We start from the raw sequence: 19,189 nt of genomic DNA on the forward strand, positions 1-19,189 counted from the left end.
CAGAGAGCAGAGAGCAGAGCAGGCAGACTGACTAGCAGCAGTGGGCGGCAGGTGAGGTCTCGGCGCCATGTGGGACCCTTGCCCTGCAGCCAGGGATCGAACTGGTGCTGCAGAGGCTGTGGGCAGCTTTGCAACCCAGCGCTCAAGGGCTGTGCCACCGGGGAGGCCCCATTCACATGGACTTTAAATCTCAAATAGTTTTAATTGTATTTTACAACAACGGCACTTTTTTTTTGGTCCGTTTAGTAACACCACATGTTGTAATGTGTATATTGAAAATTATGTAGGAGTATTGTCAAGAACTTTCATCCAACACTCCATGGTACCCTTAGAGGATCTTGCTACATTCCCTAGAACACACCCTGACGAATCACAAGTAAATATAATTTCTTTGCATGAGGTCATTTGCACATATTGGCAATGGTAGTCTCTCACAGGCCCTCCCCTTGATTGGCCCTGGACCTAACCTCCATAGAGCCAACAATAGTCCTGCCGTTTTAGGTTTAACTTGAATAATCTCAGTTCAGTAAAGTTGAAGCACTCCAGTTAGGTACCCTAATATATTCACATGCCCCATTTCCTGCAACTCTCTCCTTACTGATCTCTGCTGCATCCATGTAGTCCACAAGGTGTGAGTGGACTTTAATCAGTATCTCTGTCATACATTTCTCTATTTCCATTTCTTGTCTGGTCTTCCCTTGAACTGTGACTCTCCATGTATTCCCTAGAGACTTTCTCCACAAATTCGGCTTTAACTAGTCGCAATTATAATTAGGAGCAATACCCCAACAATTCTCAATCAGGACCTATAAAATCGTACCCTATTTCTTTGAACAGTCCCTTCTCATGGCCCATAAAACGAACACATTTTCATGGCTGTGATAACATATTGAATGCCACATGTAAAGATATTAAGAGACATTATTTAGGAATGACAGAATGTCGGGAAGAGAGAGTGTGTGTGTCTGGGCCGCAAGTCTATCACAGGCAGGTAGTGCTGGAAGTAGGTCGGGCAGCAGTTGCTTAGTTTTTGATCAGCCGGTAACTCTTTTTTTTTTTTTTTTTTTTTGTTTGACAAATATTAGGTCATGTTTTTATTTATTTTTTTTAAATAATAAATTTTATTTTTATATTCCCCATACAATTGCAACCCCCATTCTGATCCCAATCCCTCCCCTCCCGCCCCCCACCCCCCCAAAAGTGTCTCTGTTTCATAGTTTTTTGTTGATTCTGATTTTCACTTTCTTATAGTTATTCATTTTCCTGGTCCCTTATTTAAGTTTTCTAGATTCCTGCTATTGTAACAGGGTGGTCCCCAGGAAAGGGGGAAGTTCCAGGTTCCCTGCCCCACCCAAAGGAGGGTGGAGCTGAGCAGGGAGAGAAGAAGCTGAAGAAGAAACTGAGGAAGGAAGCAGGATGGAGCCAGGAGACTTTTGACTGCCCCTCTCCCTGTCCTATAACACTATGAGTGAGACCATCCGGTATTTTTCTTTTTCTTTTTGGCTTATTTCGCTGAGCATGATCCCTTGCAGCACCATCCATGTTGCTGCAAATTGCATGTTTATCTTTTTTGAATGCTGAGTAATAGTCCATGGTGTATATGTACCACATCTTCTTGATCCAGTCATCTATTTTTGGGCATTTGGTTTGTTTCCAAAGCTTAGCTATTGTAAACAGTGCTGCTATAAACATAGGGGTGCAGGTGTTCTTTGGAATTGATGTTTCTGTGTCCTTTGGGTAAATACCTAGGAGTGGAATTGCTGGATCATATGGAAGCTCTATGTTTAGTAGGTCCAGAAATCTCCACACAGCTCTCCATAGTGGTTGGACCAGTTTGCACTCCCACCAACAGTGCAGAAGAGTTCCTTTTTCTCCACACCCTCGCCAACATTTGTTGTTGCTAGTTTTTTTAATATGTGCCATTCTCACTGGTGTAAGATGGTATCTCATGGTAGTTTTGATTTGCATTTCCCTGATGACAAGTGATGTTGAACATTTTTTCATATGCCTGTTGGCCATTTGCATTTCTTCTTCAGAGAAGTTTCTTTTTAGCTCTTCTGCCCATTTTTTGACTGGATTATTTTCTTTGTTGTTGTTGAGTCTCATCAGCTCTGCAGATTTTTGTGATCAGTCCTTTATCATTAGTGTTGTGTGCAAAAATGTTCTCCCAGTTGGTGGGGTTTCTCTTTGTTTTTGTTATTGTCTCTTTTTCAGCCGGTAACTCTTAAAGTGGGTCTAGCAGGATGAAAAATGTCGGTTGAAGCCATTCAGCGAGAAGTGAGGAGACTGCGAGCAGCTCAGACTCAGATCTTTTACGAAATAGACCGAAGGGTTCTTGGCTCAGCCTGGTGGCCTCCAGCAGCTCTGAGCTCTCACACAATGCATGGAGTGAATGGGGTCTGAGGGTACAGAGTCCCAGCTGGGAGCCTCCAAACCTGGTCTCTCACTGGCGCTGAAAGGCAAAGCTGCCACAAGAGAAACGCCTTTACATTGACTTTATTCAAGATGCTGTCCAGGGAGTGTGCCCTTCTCACCCTCCTGGGGATGCAGCTCCCCAACGGTAGGGGTAGGGCACAGTAACAGGAACCCACTTCTCTGGCATCAAAAAAAGGGCCCCTCCTTTTCCTCGCCAACCTCAGTTCCTGCGCCTGGAGCAACCTGAGAGGCTGCGCCCACCGGCCCCGCCACCACGTAAGTCCTTGAGTCTCACGGCGAAGACGCGCGCCCAGAAGGTCCCTGACGGGCAGCGCACAGGATTGTGGGGAATGTAGTCGCCCGAGGACACGCGGTTCCCGCAAAAGGGCTCTGGGAAGGGGCTTCCGGGTTGGTCTGCGCAGGTGCGGCCCCGCGTCCTCCCCCTCCTTCCGGGAGGCGCGGGACCCTGCGCTGTCGCTGCTGCCGCCGACCACGGGTTGGGCGCTGGCTTAGTCTCTGAAGGCTGGGTTTGGGGTGAAGCTGAGGATCTGAGTGCGGGTGTGGGGAGAAGGGGGAGCCCGGGGGCTGCGGACACGGTAGAGGCGCGTCGGGTGAGGCCTGAGGCGGGGGAGGGGGGGAGCCCCGGGGCCCTGGAACAGGCGCGCGGGAGGGTCCGCCCGGCGGGGGAGGCTCGGGCGTGCGGGTGGAGTTGCGGGGACCCCGCCCTGGACACAGGGGAGTCCCCCCAGGTGACACCCCTGCGTATTTTCAGGAGTTCTGGTGCGATTGTGACGTTCTGTTGATTGTTTGGTCGTGGAATTTTAGAATTTCCCGCTCCCGTGAATTGTTAGAAAGCCGGAGTGTGGTTTTACGGGGTTCGTTGAACTTTTTCTCTGTAAAGATCCACCCAAGTTTACTGCCTTTCAGAAAACACCGTTTTATTACCGCCGTTTTATTACTGGAAGATGATGGTTCTGAATTTTGGGCGTTTCCCGTCACTTACGCGGTGTTGCCTGATGACACAGGAGGCTGTTGTTATCCTATGCATTGACTGAGGGTGGTTGGGTTAAGAATTTACCTTCCTTTTTTTTGGGGGGGGGGGATTGTCGTGGCTGTCACTCATCCATGTCCCCTGACCGGCTAACCCAGGGTGTCTCGCCAGGAGACAGTGTCCCAGAAGGCATGACCCCTGGAAAAGCGCTTTTCATCCTGAGCGCTTGCGCACTGATTCCATTTGGGGAAACATCTCAGGGCAAATCCAAGTCATGGTCAAGGATGTTGTACAAGGAAATGAATCCGGGAAAGCAGTGCTCACTGAACCATTTCTGGGAATTTCCTCCCAAAAACATGCATTACGTGCATCATTTCCTTTGAAATTGTGACCAATTTTTTTTTGAAAGATTTATTTAATTATGTATACAAGAACCGGGGTACAGCCCAGATGCGAGGGAGATAGAGAGGATTCACCAGACACAGCGGGGAACAGAACAGACAGACTGACGAAATACGCTATTGAGGGGAGCAGCGGGCGAGACAGGAGAGGTCTGCCTCGCCATGTGGAACCCTCGCTGGCCAGTCAGGATGAAACCAGCACTGCAGAGGCTGCTGACAGTGTCACAGCTAGCGCTCAACTGCCTGTGCCACCAGGGGAGTCCCAAGTGACCAATTTTTTTAAGAGATTTATTTATTTATACATGCAAGAACAGGGGTACAGGCCTGAAGTGTGGGGGGTGAGAGGGTTCAACAGAGGTAGAGTGGGGAACAGAACAGACAGGCTGAAATACAGTGCTGAGGGGAGCAGTGGGCGAGACAGGTGAGGTTCGCTATGCCCTGTGGGTAGCTCCCTGGCCAGCCGGATCCAACTTGTGGTGCAGTGCCTGTGGATAGGTTCATAGGTTGTGTCTTAACCCCTTGCGCCACCAGGGAGGCCTGTGACCAATTTTTTTAAAGTGATTAATAGTTTTGAAACTTTTGTTTAGGTCTTCGCATGAACTATTAGTCAGTCAGTAGGAAATACTAGTTTTATTAACCTACTGTAAATTGTAAACCCAGATTCTACCAGTAATTGACTTGTGGGTCCTTTTCCTGCCACTTCTCAAGGTGTGAACACGGCTGTCACACGCAGTGACTCTATGATCTCTCCCAGGCAGTGTGGGGAGCTCTGGAGAGGAGACTCCAGGACCCAGGTGCGAGCTCCTTCAGTCCTCTCCTGCTGGACTCCATTCACCTCTCCCAGCTCCACCACCACTCTCTCCAGAGTCCTTAGGCATTTGTGACAGCACCAGACAATGAATAAATCTGTGGTGAGTGATTTGTTTTCTTTAACTTGGCTCTGTAGTTAGGAACAGTGTTCCTCTGCTCATAGGTGTAGATGAACCTTTCTGTAATGAATTTTCACGTTTGTATAAATAACCTATAGAAGTATTGCTGATTATATGGAGTTTCCATTTTTTTTTCCTTCAAATCTCTGCACCATTATCTGCAGGGACTGTACCACTCTCGTGGCCGCCAGCTGTGGGTGAGAGCCCCTTTTTCTCTGCACCCTATCCAGAGTTGTTAATTTCACTCTTTTTTGTTTGGGCCATTTTCAAGGGGCGAGGTGGCATTTCAGTGTGGTTTTAATTTACATTTGTCTTACAGTATATTAAAGTGAACATTCCTATGTCTGTTGGACCTCAGAATTTCTTCTTTAGCGAAGTGTTTAGTTAGTTGACTCATTGGTTGGTTTCTCAGATTGGATGGCAACATTATAAATTTTGTTTTACATATTTTAATTTAAAAATTTTTTGTTATTTAAATATTTATTCATACAAGAGCTGGGGTGCAGGCCTGAGGTGTGGGGCTGAGTACATTCATCAGAGACAGAGTAGGGAGCAAAACAGGCAGATCTGTTGAAACACACTGCTGAGGGGAGCAACAGGCACAACAGAAGAGGTCTGCTGGGCCATGTGGTCACTTCCCTGGTCAGGAATCCAACTGGTGCTGCAGTGGCTGGGGATAGCCTCATAGTGTTGTGTCTCAGCCACCAGGGATACCCAGGAACATTATAAATTTTTGAAAGATGCCCTTTTCAGATGTGTCATGCAAATATTTTCTTTATATTCTATAGGATGCCTTTCTGTTTCTGTGCTGGTTTCTTTCTTTCTTTTTTTTTTTTTTTTTTAAGATTTATTTATTTATTTATACAAGCACTGGGTACAGTAAGAGGTGCGGGAGGGTGAGAGAATTCACCAGAGCCAGAGTGGGGAGCAGAACAGGCAGAAGGATGGACATACACTGCTGAGGGGAGCAGTGGGCGTGGCAGGAGAGGTCTGCAGGCCATTTGGGACCCTAGCCTGTGGCCACAGGGATCAAACCAGTGCTGCAGAGGCTTTGGGCAGCTTCATAGCCCAGTGCTCAACCGCTGCACTACCACTGGGGAGGCCCTGTGCTGGTTTCTTTGAGTTCCAAAAGCTTTTAGGTTTGGTGTGTTGCCCCACTTGTTGAATTTTGCTTTTGTTTCCCTTGGTTTTGGGGATGTGTTCCCTGATACATTTTGTAGCAGCTCTCCTGGAGTGTACCCCTTTATTTGCTTCAGTACTTCATGCTTTGGGCTCTTCTGTCCAAACGTTTAATCCATTTGGAATTCGTTTTCTGTATGGAGTTTTGAATGGGTCTTGGTTCTTATTTTGCAAGTCACTTTACATGTTTCCCAAAAGCATTTTTTGGGAAGATAAATTTATTTATGCATGGAAGAACTGGGGTGTAGACCAGATGTTCAGGGGTTGAGAGGGTGCTGCGACCCAGCTGCAGCAGCCTGGGTGTCAGGGGTTCCTGAGGGATGGGATGGCTTTGGTGCAATTGTGGGGTGAATGAGGGGGAGGGGGAATGAGGAGACACTGACACTTGATCAGGGTGCAGACATCATCCTGCCTAGGGTCTCAGCAGCCCTTTATTTATACATTTCAAGCAAACCGTGAGAGTGCATAAGCACATGCATTAAGGCATGAAGATAACAATCATGTCTTTCTCAAGAACAGCCAAGGGTCTATTTGCCCTCCTGCAGAGGTCGTGACATTTATTATTTTTTGGTTTAAAGAGGGCACAGTTGCTAAACAAAAGTGTTCTTAAAATAGTCATTTACTTTAAACAACCAGTCATTTTATTACTAGCAAAAACTTATGTGACTGAAACTAACAGTTCTATGTTTGCCATAGTGAACGATTAACTGAGGGCTCAGGGAAACAAAGCACAGGAAGTTACCTGGGGGAACAAAGCACAGGAAGTTACCTGGGGGAAGGACGATGTATTGACTTTTCCCTAGCCCTAAGCTCTCAATTAAGGGAGGAATTTTCCTAATCTAACAAAAGAGTTTTCTACCTATTACTCCTCTACTTATGTAGTCAGCCAGGTTTCCATATCTAAGTTTAAGATCAAGGGAAAATTCCTTTTTCTGTAAGATTGCTGATTGTTGTTTTAAGGAACTACAAATATTTCATCAGAGGCAGGGCTGGAGATGGTTATAGCTTTTGGTTCTCAAAATGGTTAATATGTGACATATCAGCAGTTGTAACACTATTTCCAAGTGCTTTATTTGTGCTGCCATGGTTATTAGCTCAACCAGTCACAAAATTGTGTTGACCTGTTCTTGAATGCATACTCTAACAGCTACCATACCAATTGTCACATCTAGGGGAATACAGAATCAGCCCTAAATAAACAGGAAGAATTTAGCAGGAACCGGCTATGGCGGCTATGGTGCCTCCTGGCTTATTTGAATTTTCTTACACTTGGAGCATGGCTCACCTCTGCCACTGAACTGCTATCTTTAACTTTAAAGTAAAAGAATTTCCTTCTCCAATTAGCCCATGCCTCAAAAGACCACATATCCTTATTAAAGACTTGGCCTAGGGATGTTTACAGCCTTTTGTTCCCAGAAGTTTTTTCACTTGTTAATGTAAGGCCCAATGTTGAATTACTGCCTTTTGGCAGAGAATTACTAATTTTATAAAAAAATGTAATATTTGTATTATGCAATGCCATTTGCCATCAAATTGGTAATTTAGTAATTGATCAAAAAGCATTTGTAGTTTTGCCTTTAAATGCGTATTTTAACAATGGTAGAAACTAGCCATAAACAAATGAGGAGAATCTAGCAGGAGTCAGCTAACGAGATTCCTGACTTTTCAGGAATCTGCCCCATGCCTGGACCTTTGTCAGACGACATGAGTAGCATGGCTCCCAGTAAGAGGGTTCACCAGAAAGAAAGTAAGGAGCAAAACAGGCAGAACACTGCCCAGGGAAGCAGTGAGAGGGACAGGTGAGGTCTGCTCTGCCCCATGTGGGTCAGCTCTCTGGCCTGGAATAGCCATGATAGCACTGACTCTTAACCTCTTGGCCACCAGGGGCACCCCATCCCAGTACTATTTGTAAAAGAAGCTATCTTGTTGAAATTGTATGATTTTTAAGCTCCTTTGTCAAAGACGATCTCTTTTAGTTCTCTGATTTTTCTCTCTGGGTTTTTAATTGCCTTCCATTGCTCTGAGTTCTGCTTTTGTTCCAGTAAAATAATATTTTGATTACTGTTGGTGTTACATATATTTTGATGTCAGAAAGTGTGATAGTTATATTTTCTTTTCTCTCAAGAATTTTTGCTATTCGGGACCTTCTGTGGGTTCATATAAATGTGGTGATTGTTCTGTTTCCTTACAAAATACCTCCTTGGTATGTGGATAGGTATTGCATTAAATTTGTAAATTGCTCTGGACAATAAGGCTATTTATGATGTTAATTTTTCCCACCTAGGAGCACAGGACATCTTTTCTATTTCTTTGTATGTTTTATTTCCTTTAATAGAGTTTTATAATTTTCAGTGTTCAGGTTCTTTCCTGTTTAACTTTTACTTTAATGAAATAATCAGTTATTTCATTATATTTGGTGTGAATGTATCACTGTAAATGCCAGTCATTTTGTTATAGGACAGGGAGAGGGGCAGCCCAAACCCCGCAAACCTGCCTATTCTAAATGGGTTCTGCTATCCGCCGCATCAACACAAAACATATGAGACTTTAATGGAAAGGAACTTTAATAAAACTAGGAAACAATACAGGTAAGCAGAGAGTCTAGTTTCTAAATGAAGCACCCAAAGTTACCCGTCCCCTCGTGGGTAAAAGTCCATCTGCAACAGGGTGGTCCCCAGGAAAGGGGGAGGTTCCCTGCCCCACCCAAGGGAGAGTGGAGCTGAGCAGGAAGAGGAGAAGCTGCAGAAGAGACTAAGGAAGGAAGCAGGATGGAGCCAGGAGACTTGGAGGAGGCTCATGGAGCCTAGAGACACGTGAAGAAACTGCGTTTGTCTTTTGGTCGTGGACTGGGAGACACAGATGTGGGTGAGACCCGTGGGGAGGTGACCATGGCAGCTTTTATCTTGATGTTGATTTTGCTCTTTTCCTTCGGGGCTTGTCCGGTTGTTTGTGACCCTTTTCTGTGGGTCCCCACTGGAAGATGCTGTAGACTTGTGGCAGGCTTTGGGGCCTTGTTCTGGGCCGATCCCATTTGGATGGAGTTTTACCCACGAGGGGATGGGTAACTTTGGGTGCTTGATTTAGAAACTAGACTCTTTGCCTTACCTGTATTATTTCCTAGTTTTATTAAAGTTCCTTCCCATTAAAATTTCATATGTTTTGTGTTGATGCGGCGGATGGCAGAACCCATTTAGAATAGGCAGGTTTGCGGGGCTTGGGCTGCCCCTCTCCCTGTCCTATAACACATCCATATGGGATCAGCCTAGAGCAAGGCCCCAAAGCCTGCCACAAGTCTAAAGCATCTTCCAGTGGGGACCCACAGAAAAGGGTCAGAAACTATCAGACAAGCCTGGAAGGAAAAGAGCAAAATCAACATCAAGATAAAAGCTGCCATTGTCACCTCCCCATGGGTCTCACCCACATCTCTGTCACCCTGTCCACGACCAAAAGACAAGCTCAGTTTCTTCACGTGTCTCTAGGCTCCATGCGCCTCCTCCAGGTCTCCTGGCTCCATCCTGTTCCTTCCTTCTTCAGTCTCTTCTGCAGCTTCCCCTCTCCCTGTTCAGCTCCACCCTCTTGGGTGGGGCAGGGAACCTCCCACTTTCCTGGGGACCACCCTGTTACAATTTCACATACATTCTCTTCATAACTTGTTTATACTTTCAGAGAAATAAACGAAAAATTTTATCATGTATTCAATTGTAAAAATTATAAAATAGTTCAACATATATAATGGACCCTAAGGGTTCAAATATGATGGGCTTTTTTTTGTTGTTGCTTTGCTTAGGATTTGATCATTGCCCACAATTTTCTTCCAGTCTTTCAGCTCAGTTTCTACTATGAATTTTCCAATTTTCCTGCTGTCCTCCTTGCTGTACAAAAATGTGCTCTTGGGTCAGATCTGACATCATGAGATTATAGTGTCCACGGTGGTTTCGTGGGCATAATTGATCCTCTGTGCTCAGTGGGTGCATTAGACTATTACTGTGTGAGCTAGGATCTCACTGGGTAAGGGTTATCTTCTCTTTCAGAAACAGGTCTCCCTTTTTTTTTTTTTTTAAAGATTTATTTAGGGCCTCCCCTGGTGGCGCAGTGGTTGAGCGCTGGGCTGCGAGATTGCCCGCAGCCTCTGCAGCGCTGGTTTGTTCCCCGGCTGCCGGCGAGGGTCCCACAAAAAAAAAAAAAAAAAAAAAGAAAGATTTATTTATACATAAATTGCTGGGGCACAGGCCAGAGTTGAAGGGGATGAGGAGGGGGATAAGATGATTCATCAGGGGCCTCCCCTGGTGGCCCAAGCCATTGAGCGCCGGGCTGTGAAGCTGTCCCAGCCTCTGCAGCGCCAGTTCGATCCTGGCTGGCCGGCGAGAGTCCCACATGGCGCGGTGGACCTCTTCTGTCACACCCGCTGCTCACCTCAGCAGTGTATTTCAGTCAGTTTGCCTGTTCCATTCCCTGCTCTGTCTCTGGTGAATCCTCTCACCCTCCCGCGCATCTGGCCTGTACCCCGGTTCTTGTATAAATAAATAAATAAATAAATAAATAAATAAATAAATAAATCTTTTTAAAGAAAGATGATTCATCAGAGATAGTGGGGAGCAGAACAGGCAGGTCTATTGAAATACACTGCTGAGGGGAGCAGCGGGTGAGACAGGAGAGGTCTGCTGTGCCATGTGAGTCATATCCCTGACCAGGGATCAAACTCGTCCTTCAGTGGTTGTCATAGCTTCATAGTGTTAAGACTGAAGCCCTTGTGCCACCCTGGGGGCTCCTAAAAACTGTCTTTTCACCTCATATCCTGTTCAGAGCTCTGCTGTTGGCCATGTGGTAATTGTATATTTTGATTTCAGGAACCCTTGACCTTCAGAGATGTGGCCATAGAATTCTCCCGGGAGGAGCAGGACTGCCTGGATCAGGCACAGTGGAAATTGTATCGGGATGTCATGTTAGAGACCTACAAAAATATGGTGTCGTTGGGTGAGGAGAACATCCCTCCAGATTTCCTCATCTGCCCTTAGCGTTTCCTGTGCTGTGTGTGGGTATGCTCCTGGGATGTCCAGATTTATGGGTACATTTAGATCCCTACTTTAAGGAAAAACTGTGGGTTTGTTGGAAAGAAAGTCTCATGCTGTTTCATCATGACTGAAACTTCTCCTCTCTTAGGGTGATATGCAGCCTGCTGTCTCTATTAGTGCTCATTCAAGATAATCAGTGCCTTAAGTGTTATTGCTATATGCTACAATCCCAGCTTCTACCACATTCCTAGGACTCAGGTCTAGATACGGTTCTTGGGATATGAAAATTTCAATGGTTTCTGGTAAAGGTGCTGTCAGAAAAAGTATTTGCATTGATCCTTTTCTAGAACCTTGTATACTCTCCTCTCTACTAAGCACAATACTGTATTGGGAATTGAGAATCTCCAGGTCATCTCATATCACCTGTCCTAATAAACAGGTCTTGCGGTATCTAAGCCTGACCTGGTCACCTTGTTGGAGCAAAAGATGGAGCCCAGGGATGTGGAGAGAAGTGCAAATCCCATCATCCTCCCAGGTATGTGGAATGAATCCAGCGGAAAACAGCTGAGAGATGCGGTGGTCAATAGGAAAGCATCCTAAATATATGAGAATCTCTGTTTCAGTGGCTGCAGACATGCTCCTATTTTGTCTTGGAATCTTAGTCTTGCTGTCCCTTGGGGCCGTCTCCTCTTTGACACTTGAGTCCTAGGCCTTTCCTGCTTACTGAATTGAGCAAAGGTTTTTCTATTTTGTTGATCTTTCAAAATCCAGACTTACTCTCATAGACGAGCTCCTGCTTTTTTGCCATGATTATACATTTATATATTTCTTATTTATTTTTAAATGTTCTCCTTTCCGCAAATATGGAGCTTAAATTGTTCTTTTTCTAATACCTTGAGGTGTGAAGTTATGTTGCTCAGCTGAGATCCCTCTTATTGCTCATATAATTGTTTAATTCTTTAAATTGACCTCTTAGTATTGTTTTCTGAATCCCACATGATTTGGGGAGTTTGCTTTGTTTCAGTGTTTTCTCAGTATTTCTTAGTTTTTTGGAATCAAGGATTTGGTTTACCTTGCTCTACGTGATTCAGGGAATAGATTCTCATCTCCTCAGATGTCTGTCACCACCACACCCACCACCAGTGCATTGTGGGCTTCTCCAGAGATCTTTGAACCCCTCCCACTTTCGTACCCACACCCACTGTTGCTACCTCCTCAGTAACCTTCCAGTCTTCAATCCTATTTCTGGACTTTATTTTGGTTTGTATTGTCAGTTTCTTTGCTGTCTTTTTCCAAAGTCCAAATAGGAGTGAATTCATCCAGTAAGTCTTTCTCCTGATTCACTTCACTGAGCATAATCCTCCCCCATAATTGCATCCTTGTTGTTACAAATGGTCCGATGTATCCTTTTTCATAGCTCAGTAGTCCATCCTGTGTGTGTATATATATATATATATACCACAATTTCCTTTTTTTCTTTTTTTAAGATTGATCCATTTATGCATACAAGAGCTGGGGTACAGGCCAGAGGTATGGGGGTGGGGGTGAGAGGATTCACCAGAGACAGAGTGGGGAAGAAAACAGGCAGTCAGGGGTGGTTTGCTGCGCCATTTGGGTTGCTCCCTAGCCGGCCAGGGATCTCACCTGTGTTGCCGAGGCTGCGGACAGCTTCATAGGTTGCGTATTAACCCCTTGTGCCACCAGGGAGGCCCCACATAGTCCTTTTAGAATTATTTTTCACCCCTGTTTGTCAAGTCAAGTTCTTGAATTTATATAATTATTTTCCTTCCAGATGTAATTGGGGCTTGAACCTCTCCTTGATTTTATTGTTCTCCTCTTCTGCATTCATTTCTGTCTTTGTGTGCTATACACATTCAGGACCTCATGTTAGTGCATATGTAGTATTACAATGCTTCCCAATACATGTAGTTTTCTGTTATTTTCTTGAGGCATTCTTTTCATTCTGTGATGCTTTAGACTCAGATCATATTATTCTGATATTAGTGTGATCAACACTCAATTTTCATGATCAGTTTTCACAGAATCTAGTTCCATACTTACATTCCACATGGTGCACTGAAGTCTATGTTGAGTTTCATATAGGTAAGATTGAATTGGTCTTACTTTTAATTCCTTCAGACACATTTGTCATTTTCATGTGGGCTTTTAATTAATTTACACACACAGTATTTCTGCAAGGGAGGCGTTTATTAGAAAATGATTCCTGTATTCTCAGCCCCTTTATACCTTATTTCTTCCCTAGTGCATCTCCATATTATTCCTCTCTCCTTTCTTGTTGGTGATTTCCCTCCAATTGCTCACATTTTATATACTAATTGATGTATATTGGATTGTAATATTATTTACAAACATTGTAAAGCATTGTCCCCCAACCTATTACACATAATGTCATTCTCTGTTTTCATTTCCTTTTCCATGTATTTTACTGGTATCTTTTTTGTCATAATAGGGATTAGACAACATGTTGAAAAGTTATGACAGCCTTATCTAAACTGAAAACAATGTAAATTCAACCGCATACCAAAACTCAGCTGTTTACCATTTACCTATCCCTATGGACATCACGAATTATGTCTCATTATATTTGTATTCTACTACATAGTTCTTTTTTTTTTTTTTTTTTTTTTTTTTTTTGGTGCCATCTATCCAAATTCTCAAGCAGAAACAATATTTTTGCTGTAGGATTATATATCATGCCATTTTCTTTATTTGCTATGTATTTATCTTTCCCTGAGGACATGACCTTTTCGTAGGCATATGTGTTGCTAGCTAGTGCTGATGTTACATATATTAAATAGTTAAAATACTCCTTTTTTTTTTGAGTGCTGTAAGTGGAGTGATTATTCCTTGCTGTCTCGCAGCCATGTCTTCTGAAGACGACCATGTCTCCATGCGACAGTTAGGCAGAGAAGGTTTGTTCCTAAATGTGGGACTGGGAGGAGATGGAATGGACACCGTTGAGAATTTAGATATTGAGGAGTCCTCAAAACTTCTCCAGTATCAGACAATTCGTGAGAAACCTTACAATTGTGAGGAATATGGCAAAGCTAACAAATGCTGCTCAAGACTTACTGAACATCAGAGAAAGAAACGGCACAAATGTGAAGTGTGTGTTAAAGGCTTTTGTCGGCATTCACAGCCGACTCGACATCTAAGGAGTCATACTGGAGAAAAGCCTTACACGTGTCCAGACTGTGGTAAAACCTTTGTATATATGTGTTGCCTTTCCCAACATCAGAGAGTTCATAATGGTGAGAAACCATACAAATGTGAAGAATGTAAGAAAGCCTTTAGGCTGAAGTCAAGTCTTATTCAGCATCAGAGAATTCATATTGGCCAGAAAGCTCACCAATGTGAAGTATGTGGCAAAGCCTTTAAGAAAATGTCAAAACTTACTCGACATCACAGAATTCATACTGGGGAGAAACCTTATAAATGTGAAGAATGTGGCAAAGCCTTTACCTGGATGTCCAATCTTTCTGGCCATTACAGAATTCATGCTGGGGAAAAGCCTTACAAATGTAAAGAATGTGGCAGAGCCTTTAACTGGCTATCACGTCTTTCTGACCATTACAACAGTCATACTGGGGAAAAGCCTTACAAATGTAAGGAATGTGGGAAAGCCTTTAATAATCGTTCAAGTCTTACTGGACATCACCGAAGTCATATCAGGCAGAACTCTTACAAATGTAAAGAATGTGGCAAAGCCTTTTACCAAAAGGCAAAACTTACTCGACATCATAGAATTCATACTGGGGAGAAACCTTTCAAATGTGAAGAATGTGGTAAAGCCTTTAACCGAAAGGCACATCTTACTCGACATCATAAAATTCATACTGGGGAGAAACCTTACAAATGTGAAGAATGTGGCAAAGCCTTTAACCAGAAGGCAAATCTTAGTCAACATCATAGGATTCATACTGGGGAGAAACCTTACAAATGTGAAGAATGTGGCAAAGCCTTTAACCAGAAGGCAAATCTTAGTCACCATCATAGCATTCATACTAGGGAGAAACCTTACAAATGTGAAGAATGTGGCAAAGCCTTTAACCAGAAGGCAAATCTTAGTCACCATCATAGCATTCATACTAGGGAGAAACCTTACAAATGTGAAGAATGTGGCAAAGCCTTTAAGCAGAAGTCACGTCTTATTCTACATAATAGCATTCACATCAGAGAGAAGTGTTAAAATTGTGAAGTTCATTTTTTGACTTTAGTCTCTTTAACCAGAAGTCCAGAAGTTTAACCAGAAGTGACAAAGTGATTATCCAAAAGTCAAATCATCCTCAACATCAGAGAGTGCCTGCTGAGAGAAACCCATAAATGGAAAGTGAGAATAGATTGTCCAAATATATATTTTGAAACCACCAGATTTTCATACTGGGAACGTTAAAGAAGAGAAAATAGGAGAAAGTAATTTATAATGAAAATTAGGTGCATATTAAGACATTACAGTGCAGTAGGAAGTTAATTCCACTTGTGAGACATTACCTAAAGTGAGAATATGGTTTTGGAGCATAAACCAAGATTAAAACACTAAATGTTAGTATAATTTAAAAGTTCAAGAGGCCTCCCTGGTGGCACAGGGGTTAAACTGAGCATTCTGAAGCTATCGGCAGCCATTGTAGCACAAGTTCGATCAGTGGCCAGGTTGTGGACCCAAATGGAGCAGCAGACCTCTCCTGTCTTGCCTGCTGCTCCCCTCAGCAGTGTTCTTTTTTTTCAAGATTTATTTATTTATACAAGCACTGGGTACAGTCAGAAGCGCGGGAGGATGAGAGATTTCACCAGAGCCAGAGTGGGGAGCAGAGCAGGCAGAAGGACCGAAGTACACTGCTGAGGGGAGCAGCAGGCGGCAGGAGAGGTCTGCGCGCCATGTGGGACTCTCCTCCGGTGGCCAGGTTGCAGCTGGGGATTGAACCGGCACTACAGAGGCTGCTGTCAGCTTTGCAACCCAGGGCTCATCCGCTGTGCCACCGGGGAGGCCCAGCAGTGTTATTTCTTTGTATCCACCTGTTTTGCTCCCTACTCTCTCTGGTGAATCCTCTCACCTCCCACACCTCTGGCCTACACCCCAGCTCTTGTATGCATAAATAAATAAAATGAATCTTTAAAAAACAAATAAAAGTTGAAGACAATGGTTTGGGGACATGTATAGTTATTTTCTATGTCCTTTTTTATCGGTCATAACTTGAGATATGAAGAGACATGAGGAATGTAAATCAGCCCTAAATCACTTCATTCTGTGGCTTTCTTCTCATACGTACATGAAGTCATGTGTTTGATTTTTGCTGCCTCAAACATCTAAGGGACCCTTCTCTAATGGATGGATTTGCTCACATCTAACTTGCTCCACCAAATTTAAGATGGCGTCATAGATCATGCATGAAGAACATCTAAATGGATATGCTGTTTGTGGTTGACCCAAAAGATGGGTCTAAATCACCCTGAAGAGTCATGGGCTTCATTGTTGGCATAAAAGTCAGACAGAGAAACATGCTAAAGTTTAAAGCATTTCATCATTTTTTCCTTAGGGAATACCCTGACAGTTTATTAAACTCCGGTGTTTCTTCATGGTAGTAATAGAGATCATGAATATTATTTGATGTTGTTGCCAAAAGAAATCTTCACAGGGACATGATGAAAGACCAGGTGACTTTCAAAAGGGCATAGAATTCTTGCCCATTTACATTAGCTAAGTAAAGGGTCTATGTTGAACACTAACTGATATTAAAGGGTCCAGAATGCTTCTTAAATGAGAAATAGCATACAGAGCTATCTGAATGTCTTATTAGACTATGTGTAAACTTTATATATGTATTAATAATTCTGATTGATTTTTAATGTGGTCATGTTGATGTGTACTTGATAACAAGTTCTTGCTCATCAGCATTAGCCAATTCCTCCATTTTAAGGCTTTTGGTAACAGATGAGAACAATAAGATGGTTGTCTACACAGTGTTATGTCATCACTTGCAGGCTCTGTTCTCAGATACCTTATATCTGAAATAGTTTTGACTGTATTTTGAAGAACTACACACTTCTTTTTGTTCTGATAGTAACCCTGGATGTTGTTGAGTGTGTTTAATATAATGGTGGAGTATTTTGAAGAATTTTTGCTGCAAACACTTCATGATATTGGTGCTTTGCTATCCATTTTTTGTACATAAACTATCTCTGGGGACCCTGAAGTGACACCAGACCCTCTTTTAGAGGTTCCTGCTATATTCCTTTATGACACTCTGCATGATCACAAGGAAATACAAATTCTTCACCTGACTTCACATGCAGACATTGTCATGCCTCTCCTGTGTAAGGGCCTCCCCTTGATTGGACCTGGGTAAAATCTTCACAGGGCTGACAATAGACAATACTTAGTTACTTACATTAAGTATTACTTACTGTATTTCTCCCTTTAGTTTACCTGGAGTAACACAGTCTTCAGAATCTTTGAAAAACTCTAGTTAGGGACCTTTTCATGGCCTTCAAACACATATTGTCCTAGATTTAATATATATTTAATCCAACATGTAAATACATTGAGACATTACTTAGGAATGGTTGGGGGAAAAATAATTTGGTGTGTCTGTTTATATTACGGGCATTCGGGAGAGCAGGGTAGCATTTTGTGATGTCACTGGCTTGGACAGCAGTTGCTTATTTTTAGGAGAAGAGGTGATTACTTATAAAATGGGACTGTTTGTGGGAGGTGTCTTGCAGGATGGAGGCATCCTTTATTCCATTTCTGGAAAAATCAGGATAGTGCCAGCAGCTCACACTGACATCTTTTAAGAAATGGAATGAGGGGACTTTGACTCAGCCATGACGGCCTTCAGCAGATTCTGGGCAAGACAGCAGTGCAAGGATAGAATGAGGTCTAAGGATACAGTCCCCTGCTGGTCTTCTGGCGACCAGGAAGGTAAAGTCTAAACACAAAAATGCCTTAGTTGGAGTTTGATCTAGATGGCTGACCAGGTAGTCTTCCATGCTCCACCCTTCTAAGGATGCAGCTCCAGAACTACAAAGGGGAGTTGTGAGGAACCCGATCCGGAACTCAATCATTTGAGTACATAAAAAGGTCCACTGCTTAAAAAAAAAAAAAAAAAAAAAAAAATTTCTGCATGTAAGAACTGGGGGTGTGGGCCATTGGTGTGGTGGATGGTGCGGTGGTGAAAGGATGCACCAGAGAGTGGGGAGCAGGTGAACTGAAAACCACTGCCCAGGGGAGCAGCAGGGAGAAAGGAGAGGTCTGCTGGGCCATGTGGGTCAGCTCCCTGGCCAGGATCAAATTCAAGCACCAGAAGCTGGCAATACCTTGAAAGTTCTGAGACGTTAACCTCTTCACTCCCGAGGGGGACCCAGTTACTTTCCTATTCGCCGCAGACATGAACCAGTCCTGGCGTCCCCGTGTTCAGGGGCCCCGCGCACCTGTCCATTTTCCCTCAACCTCCACTGATCCCACCTTTTGGCTGCAAAATCCACCCTTGTCGCCTGACGAGTGGCGCGCAGAATTGTGGGAAATGTATAGTCTGGCGCCCACACCGTATCGGCCCCAGGCTCTGGGGCGTGGCTTACAGGTGCTGCGCGGCTGCGGCCCCGCCCGCCCACCTTTTGCCGGAAGTTTCGGTGCTTCTGCTCAGGCTACGGTGTCCACGAGTTTCACCTGCACTTTGTGTCTGAAGGCTGGGTTTGGGGTGAAGCTGAGGATCCGTGTGCGGGTGTGGGGAGAAGGGGGAGACCGGGCTTTGCGGATACGGTAGAGAGCGCGTAGAGAGCGCGTCGGGTGAGGCCTGAGGGCGGGTGAAGGGGAGGGAGCCCGTGGCTCTTGAGCAGTCCACGGAGGGTCAGCCCAGCGGGTGAGGCGTGGGAGTGTGGGTGGGGGTGCCGCCCTGGACGCAGATGAGCCCCTCCAGGTTACACCCCTTCATATTTTCCGGAATTCTAAATGTGATTGTGACGTTAGTTGATTGTGTCCCGGAATTGAAGATTTCCTCGCCCGCAACATAACCTTTTAGAAGCAGTGGGTGTGGCATGGATCTGTCACTCAGCATTTTCCGTGTGACCCTCCACCCAAGATTACTGACTTAAATAAACAGCAGCCGTTTTTTTCCTGGACGTTGGGTGGTTCAGCATTTGGTGTCTATTTTCCCGTACAGGTCGTCTGCTGGTGCGTTTGGGAAGACACAGAAGGCTGTGGTTACCCTGTGCCCCCACCTAATCTGGTTGCATAAGAATTTCACC

General features: G+C 44.2%; 1 protein-coding gene across 9 annotated transcripts; it reads left to right on the plus strand.

The window, feature by feature from the left end:
- The first annotated feature begins 2,850 nt into the window (after positions 1-2,850).
- LOC119251929 (zinc finger protein 501-like) lies at positions 2,851-18,728 on the plus strand. 9 transcript variants are annotated; one of them, XM_037519200.2, is made up of 5 exons: positions 2,851-2,911; positions 4,562-4,718; positions 10,763-10,889; positions 11,367-11,462; positions 13,810-18,728. In XM_037519200.2, exons 2-5 carry the CDS (start codon positions 4,704-4,706, stop codon positions 15,135-15,137), a joined length of 1,566 nt encoding a protein of 521 aa, XP_037375097.1. In that variant the 5' UTR covers positions 2,851-2,911; positions 4,562-4,703; the 3' UTR covers positions 15,138-18,728. The 9 variants fall into 9 exon arrangements, with proteins under 9 accessions (XP_037375097.1, XP_054554410.1, XP_037375095.1 ...); XM_054698435.1 differs by having other exon boundaries at positions 4,566-4,718; XM_037519198.2 differs by lacking the exon at positions 2,851-2,911 and adding an exon at positions 2,918-3,026 and having other exon boundaries at positions 4,516-4,718.
- Positions 18,729-19,189: the final 461 nt, after the last annotated feature.

This window comes from Talpa occidentalis, unplaced genomic scaffold (genome assembly GCF_014898055.3).
Source record: "Talpa occidentalis isolate TD23 unplaced genomic scaffold, MPIMG_talOcc4v2.1 talOcc4.2, whole genome shotgun sequence".
NCBI lineage: Eukaryota > Metazoa > Chordata > Mammalia > Eulipotyphla > Talpidae > Talpa > Talpa occidentalis.

Excerpts from the sequence above, each read along its gene's own strand:
- LOC119251929 (XM_037519200.2), top strand. Across the intron at positions 10,890-11,366 it reads CAAAAATATGGTGTCGTTGG|GTCTTGCGGTATCTAAGCCT; the intron begins GTGAGGAGAACA and ends CCTAATAAACAG. Across the intron at positions 11,463-13,809 it reads AAATCCCATCATCCTCCCAG|CCATGTCTTCTGAAGACGAC; the intron begins GTATGTGGAATG and ends GCTGTCTCGCAG.